We start from the raw sequence: 11,582 nt of genomic DNA on the forward strand, positions 1-11,582 counted from the left end.
GGAGGCCGGGATTAAACACTGCTTTCTCTAACCGCACACTCTCTTTGCTGAGAATTGAACCACCGGAAACTAGGAAGGGAAAAACAAATTAATTTTTTTGTTTGTCTAATTCGATTATTTTTCGTTAACAGACCTGTAGCAGATTTTTGGATACGTCTTCCCATATTACTGTGTTCTTATATAATACAATAGGTACAAGCAATGTGATTAAAATCCATATTACGTTAATACTGATAATATCACATATGCTGGAGTAACTAATTATGCATTAGGAAGTATGGGAAGGTGTTGGCCCAATTAATATATGCGTAAAACTGCAGTCCACTTTTAAAAAACCCTTGTTCTCAGTGGATTTTTTATTTTTATTTTCCCCAAATATTAAGTCTTTTTTTTTTAAGATGCACCTATCTAAAGTTAAAATTAAAAAGTAGCCTAATTAATATACGTTGTGTCGGTTAAACCACTATTATTTTAGTTGGTAAAATGTGTCTTTTTTCTTTTTTCCCATTATTAAATTTTAATTTTAGTGTTTAAGAATATTTCTGTAGTGGAAAATGATGCACCTGTAGTTTTGCACACACTGCCTGTCACTTTGTTCATTCTCCATTTTGTCTCCCCACCAACACACTCTCACACACACTTGCACGCACGCACGCGCACGCACACACAGATCGTTCCTTGATGAAAGAATAAGCTCACAGGACCTTTATTCATGTCTTTTCAGCGGTGAGGTCACACCATCTTTGGAGCCAGTAAAGGATCCACAATCACCGTGTGTTGAGATCAATGAAGGGGAGCAAGTGTGGAGCTCTCAGCAGCCGAGAGTCATTTCCAGTATGGCTAACTCTTGATTATTACTACCATGTGCTTGGAAAGTCTCGTCTCTCTTTGTGATGCGCGGCTCGTGTGAACCATTCGGCATCTTTACGTTGTTCCAAAAAAGTTAGAAATCTATTAAAATCACAGCAGAGAGTCTGATGCGAGGGGGGCTCACAAATTGCATACAATACAACAGATCACAGTTTCGAAGGCTAGCACAGATAAAAAAAACACATATGTACCATTTATATAAGACACACACTGATTGTCTCTTAGAAACTACATATTGATTCCTTATAAACACTTTTTTTCTTAAATAAAGTAGTGCATCCATGTCCACACACCATCCTCATGTCTCTCTGCCAGCAGGTAGGCAAAGTTGTGTAAGAAGCTTAAAGGAGGTCTGTCCAGCCCGAGCACTTCACCAGGAGAATTAACTTGAGTTTTGTTCTTGGATAAACATTAGTTCCGTGGCTGTGGTGTACTTTTCTTTCGAGTCCACTCTGTGTTGGCCCTCAACAGGTGTTTTTTACGCATAGAGGCACACACTGACAGACATGGATGAGGGGCTACAACCTGTGAATGAACGGGAACAAAAATCTCTTTGCCAGTGCTAAAATAAATTAAACCTCTCCTCTAGGAGGACCAAAGACCATCATGCCAAAATAACCGGAGGCCCCTGAGAGCCCTGCCTCGCCGAGCCCGGCTCACATTTTAACCAGTCCGATGTGTTTTTATTGAGGGATGGTAGCGCCGTGTCTGATGTGATCGTCACTGTTTGTGCACTTTTTTTGACAGCTGATTGCTCTGTTCACAGGACCTGGAATTTCCACGAGGAAGTTTGATCCTTATAATCCAAGCAATCGGCATTGAAGTTCAGCTTCCACGACGCCGCTTGGTCCTTATAATCCAAGCAGTCTGCTGTGGAGTTGAAGCCCAGGCCGGACGTCCCGTAGCCCTGGGTGGAGAGGGACGCCGGGGACTGGTTCAGATGGCTTGTGACCGCGTTTGTGCTCATCGGACTGAGAGTTGAGCCAGGGCCTGACAACTGGTGGTGCATGGGAGCGAGGTAAGAGCCGCAGTCCATGCCGCCGAAGTAGGACGTCGAGCCGGCGTAGCTCTGGCTGTAGCCCGAGGCCTGGGTGTAAGTCATGGGGTAGGACCTCTGCATGCAGGAGGAGGAGGTAGACAGGGGGTCTGAGAGCGGAGAGATGGACGCCGGGCTCCAGATGGACACTGGGGCGGTGGTGGTGGAGATGGCGGGGACGGTGGTGGTGCTGGTGGGGGGCGTGAACTGGCCACTGGCCCCGCTCTCTGAGCTCACTTCTCTGGTTGGGGAACTTTTCTTTTTGGCAGGTCGCACCTTGTTCTGGCCTCCGTTCTGCTGCTGCTGCTGCTGCTGGCGACACTTTGCCCGCCGGTTCTTAAACCAAACCTGGAAGAGTCACACAACGGTACATGTGATTGTCGAGATCCCCCTAATTACAGTGCAAATAAAACCCAAACTCTAAGAATATATAGACCCATAACACAAGGCTTATTTTTCCCCAGTGCAAATAACATCCAATTTTTGTTAATCCATACAGAAAAAAGACAGATTTATTTATTAATTCGTTTCCAGTTTAAATCAAGATGTTTCTACTTGTTCCTCAAACCAGGTTTTTTTCTAGTGGACTGATCGGCCTCATTTCATTGCTCAAATTCTCGTAACAGGGATCTACCGTTAAGTGGAATTATCTCACCCCACTGGCAAAAAGTTTTCCACTTGATTTGAGGAAGACAAAATGCTAAGCTTTAGATATAGCCTACTGTCAGTCACGGGGGGAGATGAGTTTTTTCCTGCAGTGCAGATATCAATGGGTTTTTTTTAACAGTTTCAGTCGAGCTTTTTTTGGTTTCATATTTACCCCCCTGTATGAGATGGAGGACATACACTATTTTTCCACATTGTTAAATCTTGTTATTTAATCATTCAAATGTGTTTGACACAAAGCCCCACTTTTGCTTTGGTGTCTCGCAAAATAACAGCCATTTTTTTTCCACGACTAAAATATTTATCCATATCGATCAGTTTCCAAATATGGCAGCTGTTCTTTTAACTCACCTGTACCCGGGACTCAGGTAGGTTGATTTTTAGCGCCACCTCTTCGCGCATGAATATGTCCGGGTACCGAGTTTTGGCGAACAACGCCTCCAAAACGTCGAGCTGTGCACGCGTAAAAGTAGTCCTCTCTCGCCTCTGTTTCCGTGGCGTTGCTGCAAGTGAAAGAGAAATGGAAGTCAAATAAGATATTTCATATATATATATATATGGAAAAAAAATTAAAGCAAGTAAAAAGATCAAAAGCCATCAAAGGCAGTTCGGTAAATGAACAGATTATTTTTTTTGTTTGCGTAATTACGCACGAGTCCTGTGAGGCTTAAACGCCGGTGGCAAATTGCGCTTAAATGTTCCAGAAATGTGATTCAGTTTGAGAAAAAAATCAAAGCAATTTTCTCGTAATTAATCCAAAAAGCATTTCTAAAAATAAAATCACACTAGAGGAGACTTCAGTTCCCTCCGAGTTGAGTGCGTTTGCGCATAAAGTTTGGTAAAAAAAAAAAAAAAAAAAAAGTCTTTTTAATTTGTTTGATTTCCGTAGAAATTAATATCACTCATTTGTCTTGTATCTCCCACAATTTAAAAGTCATTATCAGATTTAGAAGTTTTGCAATTGGCACTGATTACACACTGTAACATTGCCAGCCAATTAAGTTTGTAGCCCCAAGCCATTAATGTTCTTTTAATACTCCTTATTTATTCTTCAAAAAAAAGTTATAACCCACCTGGATACCCCACTGATGGATGCAAAAGGTCCATTCCGGAAGTAGTTAAGCTGAGGCCATTGACTGTGTAAGGTGGTTGCTTTAGATACGACATCATGCTAATGTTTGTCTGTGGGCTGAAGTTGGAGAAAATTTTGAAAAATGGATGGAGCTCCCGATGTGTACTTGGTGTCCTCTGCTCGCCGTGTGGTCCGTGTTACACCGGGCACCTGTTCAAACAAACAAATAAATAAATAAAAACAGGAAAAGGACAAGAGGAGAAGACACCAAATGAAGATGCACATGTGAAGAGATATTGTTGTCGCCAAATAAGACCTCTCTCCAAAACGCACGGCGCTCTGTAAAAAGCACCAACCACATCTCCAGCTGTCCTCATCTCTACAACCCCCCACCCCCTCCCACAAACAAAAAGCAGTACACCGGCACTATCACTGCAACAAGTCTCTTAAAAGTTAAATTAAAGACACTTCTTTCTGTGCATCAAGTAAGATAACATTAAAAGTCGGAGTGTTAAGTTGCCCAGGAGATTAAAATAAAACTCAAACAGAACAAGTTAACTTCATTTGCTTCTCTTTCTTTGGCTTTATTTTATCCTGTTTGACTCTGTATTTTATATAAAGTTTGTTAATAAATTTAAACTGAAATTCAGTGGCATGTGAAAGAAGAAGCTGAGCTGATGTTATGGAAATGAATTATATAAACCACGTACAGTCAACAGAAACAATCAGCATCAATATAAGATGACAAACCTTTTAAATAATCTCCTGTCTTTAAAAATCCTAAATAAAAGTGGCGTCTATACTCCTTATTTATATGAAGATTGGTGTGAATTTTCAAGACAATTTAAAGTGAATTTTATTATTATTATTTTAATTTTACTTGATGCAGAGAAGGCTTAATTCAGACAGAGAGGAAGTGCGTCCATATTGAACACGTAATTGCTGCAGTAGTTTAAACACACATTAATGTGCTGTGTGATGTTGATTGGTAAATGTGTGATTGCTGTCACTTCAACTTCAGTGACCCTCACCCGTTATCCCCACTGCGCGTCTTGATTAGTTGCATTTTTTTTCAATATCCAACGGTTTTAACCCCCTCATCCCAATCTGTCACACTTAAAACACACCCGTCTACCAGTTGCACACACCCGCTCAATAATAATCACCCTGTCCAAGAATTAATTATGATAAATGTTCTGTTTTTTTCTTCCTCTGTTGATGAATTAACGAGATAATCCGAGTGGCATTTTAAGTGGAGCTGCAGTTTGGTATCAACGCAGTCCAAAGTGCTTCAGGGCTCCTTAAAATGATGCTGCAAATCAGCAGCCGGTGGTGAAATGTAATCATATTACATTTTTCATCCAGACGTGAATAATTATCAGCACTTTGCAGAGACATATAACCACAGAGAAGACGTGTAACTCTTATAAATATTTATTCAATGGAGCCAAACTCCACATTACGCGCATACACACAATCTGTCACCACATCCTCGAAAACACGTATATGAAAAGTGACGTGTTGGTTTATTGTCCTCTAAATGATCCGTCTCTGGAGGCAAGAGACAAGTAAGGCCCCGAAACATTTTCTCAAGAGCAGGCCTAAATGTTCTTTCTTCCTCTGCAGCTTTCAGCCTCGCCCCCTCCACATTTATCCATTTTTTGCCTTGCGTAATTTCGCCTGTAAATCCATGTGACAAAAGTCTGCAGCATGAAATGCTTTAGGCTTTAAGTTGAAACTTCACTCCCTGACTGTGGACTCGGTGTTCTCGGTGTAGCAGCACAGGCTTCAGCCAGTGAGAGTGTGAGATTTATAAAATACAAGCTCCATGAATCTCATCATAATTTTCAAAAAGGGCAATTATGGTAACAGGAGAGCTTTCATTTGGGTTTGGATCTGTCTTTGTTTCCATTATAGCAGAGACTATCATGATGCATCCTCATCAGTTTGGTGCCATAATTATCTCTGTGTGCGTTTACATCATTTACGTGGTTAAAATGTATGTTGGTGTAAAAAGGGTTTGGTGAGCACACACACTTACTGTCTCTGCTCAAATAAAAAAAAGGCTGAGTTAAAGAGGGTTTAGCCTCCATCTGCAGCCTAAAGCCTCCTCGGTGGCATTTCTCTATGCTTCTTCGTTGCTTTTATTTAAGCAGGAGTTCTGTTGAAACACTGTTTTCCATCTTTTATAGAAAATGTATTTGTGGGGCTTTTAAATGTGGGTTTATAACCGGGGTGATTTTCTGTAAGCTATTTTTTTTTACTTCTTTTACTCTATTGTGATTCCTTAATTCGATATAGGCTTGTAATGATATGAATATTGATGGTAACAATGACGATATTTTTTAATTATACTAGTAGTAATAAAAGTCAAACTTACCCTGGTATCGACGGCTGTAAAGTTCTTTGTCTACTTGGTGTCCTCCAGCAGAAATAACCAAACTCAGAGCAGATAAACGGCGTTCTGGCGGATAAAAAAACACAAAACCAAGCAGAGGCAGCAGCAGGAGCAGCCGTCTTCCTCTTCTTCCTCAGTGGCACAACAACAGCGCGGATAAAAGTTAAACGTGGAGCGGCTGCATCAGGTTTTGGAGCGGTGCGACAGCGGCGGAGTGATGGAGGAGGCTGCATGTACGCCTTTAGCATTTGTTGGTGTGTTGTGAGTGAAGTGGTTTGAGTTGGATTTTGTACAGACTGCCAGCCAATAGGAGCCGCAGGACTGAGCTGAGGTCTGTCTCTGTCTCCGTCTCTCACACCGACGGGGAGGATGAGGATTTTTTTTCTTTTTTTTTTTTCTGGGAAACAAATGTCTCCAGCTACTTTTTTGACGCACAGTCCTCAGCCAATGGCAGCGAGAGAGGGATTGACAACATCCCCATCCCACCGCAGAGAGGGTACATTGATAATAAATAAAAACGCTATGCCGGTGGATGTCGAGAAGTGGAGTTTAAACCGAGGAAAAGTCAGTTTTTATTATATTTTATATGCGCTCTTATCCAGTGGATGCATTAAACTAAAGGAAGGCTGTGCGCAAATAAAGAGTTTCCTAAAACATAGTGTATATTAGTGGTATGAATACATGCTTATATTTTTAAATATGTTCCAATGCGTAAAAAAAAATCATCCAAAAATGTTATTTCTATTTTTCAGATTCATTCAACATTTAAAAAGTTGCAGACAATCGCTGAATATTAAAGCATCTTATAATAAAAACGCGGACTATATGCATCCGAGCAAAACAATTATACGTTTTTTTTAGTGTTTATGTATCTGCATGATGCATAAAAGAGTACATAAATATGTGCCAAAAAGACAGAGGGGTGGAAAAAAATCGCCTGCACTGAAGCAGGGCTCTCCATGTGAAGGCTGCACCATCCTCTCACATTCCAGCGCGTCGCAAAAAAGGGGGATTTAGAGCGACTTATTTTCTTAAAACTGTCCTCCCATCCACAGAGCCAGCCAGTCTGCTCCCATCAGCCTCATACGGGCCTGCACCAAAATTCACCCACAATATTTACAAGGGGAGTTCCCAACCGAGAGACACCGAGCAGCCGAGGACTTAAGCAAGGCACCGGAGCTGCAGTGTGCACGCACCCAGGGATGAGGAGAAATTAAGGGGGAGGAAAAAGGCAAATAGGCCGGTGCTGCTGATGGAGACTTTCACCTGACAAGAAGAAGATGACAGAAGAAAAATGTGAAGGTAGGCCTTTTATTTCAGGTTGGATTTTATAGTGAAGTTTTGTGTTGTTGCATGTAATAATAATAATAATAATAATAATGTGGCGTTTTAAATAAAATTAAGTTATAATAGCTATTTAGTTATTATGTTATTTTATATTTACTGGGGGAGCTACCAGCTGCAGAGGACAAATAAGCTTCCTCTATGTCACTTGAATTTTGAACCTGCGTGCCCATCTCAAAATAATATGCCGAAGGTTTTTGTCACGGCTTGGTAAATGTATCATCTTAAGAGGCTTTGCGGAACACCTACACACTCTCTCTCACACACACACACACATACACACAGCCATGCACACACACTGCGCGCTTGCACGGACACACCCGCTCACTTCAAACAGATTTGAATATTGATTTAGATTTATAAACACAGACAGACCGTGGGTTTTATGAATCGTCATTTTGCCTCTCTCTGTGGCTCGTGTGGAAGGCCAGAGTCAAAAGGTGCAGTGACAGCTGCTGCTGGGAGAACTGGTTTCTTCCACTCAGAGCTGCAGCCCTGCTGGGGGGCTCGACCCCCCCAACACTGATACAACACGCATCAACTTCACAAACTCAGTGACATCTCTTTTGACAGATTTCGATCAGAGGAAGCGGCTGAGTGGATCATAATAAAGCTCCGGATTTCTTTTAACAAGCAAACTGCAGAGGGAAAGTTTTGCTGCCTGCTTTGAGAGGAAAGGAGCAGCAACACGTTCAGGTATTTTTTGTGTGTTTTATTTGTGTTTGTTTGTGATTTCACTGCCTTATAATACCGGTTTATTTTGTCTTCTGACATGATATAAAAAGTGAAGTAAAATCACATAAACTCACCTGTTTATGTTGATTTAAAATTCATGTCATGCATCACAAGGGGCAGCTTCAAATGGGTGGAAAGATTAAATCTTATTGGGGAGTGAATTTTTAATTATGTTGATTGCTTTATGACCATCACAAAGGTCACGGCCACGTTTTTACTGCAGCAGTCTCCAAGCATGGATCATCATGTTCAGTGCGTAAAGTTTAAATTATAAGGCTACAGATAGCTCCTTAAAATGTTTTCCTTTACACCTTAACACATCGGGCCCACAGGACTATCTTTTATAGTCTCAAATGCAACATAAGAATAATCAGCTTGCAGCTATAAACTGTTTATTTGTTGTTGGTTTTTTTTTGTTTGTTTTTTTTTTTTTAAATATGTCAATATTCCCTCATATTTAGCAGCTGCATGGTAATGCGCCCTAACGCGAGGCTTTCAAACTGCTGCGTGGAAAATCCTGACGTCTGATGCAGTTATCTGCCGGATCTCACCGTTTAAATTGCTAAATAATTTATTAAAGTGTAAAGCCAGGCCCTCCGCAGGGACTTTGTATCTTAAAAGGACGTTTAAAGGGAGAAGGAGTTAAACGCCTCTGGCGAGCAGCGCTCCCACTGACTCCCGGCTAATTGACGACGACGGCTTTTATCTCCGCCTCTGCTACACTCAACCTGAGGGTGAGGATTTCATCAGGCCTGCTACAACCTGTGATTTCTACCAGTTAATGCGTAGCCTATACATGTGCGCCAATGCATTGCGCAGGCATGGATGTTTGACCCCTTGTTTGATAGCCTTGAAAAGAAAAATCTTATTTCAAGATTGGATAATTACCGGGCAGGCAGCCCCCTTCTCCCCCCCTGCTCTGCGCCTTATCCAGCCATCAGAAGAAATAATCAACAAATTATAGAATGGATTATTTTTTTTTTAAATTAAATAGAACAAATAAAAACACTGCAGCATGCAGAATTTAAATATTGGCTCCTTTGCAAAATAAATCACAGACATTGATTGTCTGAATTTAAAGATGCATATTTACCACACATATACATCCTCTAACTATGAAGCCAGCTCCCCTCTCCTCTGCCTTTTTCCCCTCCTTGTTTGATATTCGCATGGCTGAATATGAGGAATGTGTTGGTGGAATTCATTCTGAGCTTTAAAAAAAAAGAGCCAGAAAAAAAGGGGGGAAAATCCCAAAAAAGCTAATTCATATAGAAATGATGATAATCTGTCATGTCAAGAAAAAGCTTTTCCTTCTGCTCGTGGGATTTAAATTTACCTCAGTTAATATTACCTTTTGACTATAAAACATAAGTTAATTCTGAGTTGCTTTTAACAACCCTTTCCCCCTTTTTACTTTTAGTTATTAAACACAGAAAGTTAATATTAATATCTCAAATATTAGGTTAAAACAATCTCAAGATCCACGCACCTTCCACACACTTCTTTGGCTTTACAGAATCACATATCTCAGCCATTTTTGACAACAAAAAAAATGGCATACAAAAATGTTTTAAAAATTCTGAAATTATTTAATTTAAGGTCATGTTTATATATAGCACTGAGCGAAGTTGATAAAAGCACTGGGGTTACTATCCTTTTTTTAAACCTGGCTACAGTGTGTAATTATTGTGGATAGATATGCAGTGTGTGTGTGTGTGTGTTTGGTTGTGTGTGTGAGTGTGTGGGTGACAGAGAGAGAGAGAGAGAGAGGAGCTGAAGTAGGATAATCACAAGCTGTATTTTAATTAGCCTGGCAGGTTTGATGGATACGTTGCCACTGCTGCTGCTGCTTTGCAAAAAAAGAAAAAAGAAAAGGTGCAGTGCGTAGTGAGAAAGGTGTCTAAACAGAGGGCTTTCCCCATGCTCTTCTCTTATCACAAAGGAGCTAAACCTTTGTGTAATGTAACATGTAACTGACCCTAAAGGTCATCAAAACACATTCAGCCTCCTCCCTGGGGATTAAAGGGGGAGAAGCCCCATTCAGTGTCAGTTTGGGGAGAGTTTAGTGACACAGAGGCACACACACAGGCAGCACTCTGCGTCTGGGGTTTTGTCTCTACAGTTATTCACAATATTACAAATATAGCTTTGGCTCAAAGTTGTGTTTAAAATGATTTTTAGAAAATGCTGCTGAATGAGTCTGCGTTCTAGTTTTAGTGCTGAGCTCCTGTAATGAAAAGGTGTGCTGATCATGAAATCACTGGGTTTATTTTCCACGCACATTTCTCTGTGAATTCAAACGTGATGCCTCGATAATGCCGTGGCTGCGTGTGTGTGTGTGTTTGCCAAGTTTGCACTTTCCATTAATGACATGCCTTTTAATTAGTGCCATAATTGTTTGTGTTGTGTTTGTGCAGGAGTTCGCCAACAAACAAACGGATGCAATTAAACGCACTCGCCTTCAGATCATCAATGAGGAGAGCAAAGTCAAGACTGGTGGAAGAGGCGACAAGGACGAATGGAAGACGGGAGAAGACTCTGCTGCCTCAAGGTTAAACTTGAACTGTGTTCAGAGCCTGACTTCACACAATCTGGATACTTCTGCAAACACACATCACTGGCTGTTTCTTTATATTGAGCATCCTCATTTTACAACCTGATATAACTCTTAATTGATGTTGTATGGTAATGTTTCCTCTGTTTCTTTCTGCCACCGCACTGTTTTGGAGTGATTAAAAAATAATTTGCAAATAAAGACTATCATTGTCAAACCACCATCCTGCTCTCTCCCTCTCTCCCTCTCCACCTTAGCCATGAGTAGCCCTCTCCTCTGTGTGCTGAGGTGTCTGCATGGCGTGGTAAAACCTGCCCTGCAGACCGGACCTCTCAAGTCTTCAAAGGAGGAAGAACTCAATGTGGGGGATTTGTTCAGGCTTATTTGGTAACCTAGGATTTGAATTGGATTCTGGGAGGCATTCATAACACATTTGAAAATGTTACATTGTGTGATTTTGTGTGTAATCCCCATAATAAATTTTAGAAATGGTCACAGCACTCGCACAACTGTGACTATTCATGATTTATCAAATGGTTTTCTTGTCTTGCCTCTCGGGGGTGAGGTGTGTGTTGCCGACAGGGAACGGGGCGATCTCGGGTGTTGGTTGGGAGAGCCGACGAGGAGACGATTTTAACCTTTCTCTCAACACAGTTTTTTTTTTTTTGTATTTGACCTGAATATGTGATAGGGTCAGCCACCGTGCCTCCAGAGGGATTCTCTCAGACCCCCCAACAGCACTGGAGCATTACAACCTCTAGTGGATTATACCTCCCTGGTAGGAGGGTTAGTGTACACACACACTCTGTCTCTCTCTCTCTCACACACACACACACACACACACACACACACTGAAAGTACAGTTTATTAAACTCCGTGTATATTTTATCAAAGCCACAGTCATAGA

The 11,582-nt window shown here is 41.2% G+C and overlaps 1 protein-coding gene and 1 long non-coding RNA gene across 2 annotated transcripts; one reads left to right on the plus strand and one right to left on the minus strand.

Annotated features, from left to right (window-relative positions):
• Window positions 1-707: 707 nt before the first annotated feature.
• otx2b (orthodenticle homeobox 2b) lies at window positions 708-6,388 on the minus strand. Its single transcript, XM_049596568.1, has 4 exons — window positions 6,025-6,388; window positions 3,646-3,854; window positions 2,924-3,075; window positions 708-2,254 (listed from the first exon to the last, which is right to left on the minus strand). Exons 2-4 carry the CDS (start codon window positions 3,740-3,742, stop codon window positions 1,631-1,633), a joined length of 873 nt encoding a protein of 290 aa, XP_049452525.1. The 5' UTR covers window positions 3,743-3,854; window positions 6,025-6,388; the 3' UTR covers window positions 708-1,630.
• Window positions 1,755-10,887, plus strand: LOC125901144 (uncharacterized). Its single transcript, XR_007450941.1, has 4 exons — window positions 1,755-1,888; window positions 7,098-7,344; window positions 7,960-8,082; window positions 10,539-10,887. It is a non-coding gene; the product is annotated as an uncharacterized LOC125901144 (long non-coding RNA).
• Window positions 10,888-11,582: the final 695 nt, after the last annotated feature.

Source organism: Epinephelus fuscoguttatus, linkage group LG14, assembly GCF_011397635.1.
Source record: "Epinephelus fuscoguttatus linkage group LG14, E.fuscoguttatus.final_Chr_v1".
In the NCBI taxonomy this organism is placed as follows: domain Eukaryota; kingdom Metazoa; phylum Chordata; class Actinopteri; order Perciformes; family Serranidae; genus Epinephelus; species Epinephelus fuscoguttatus.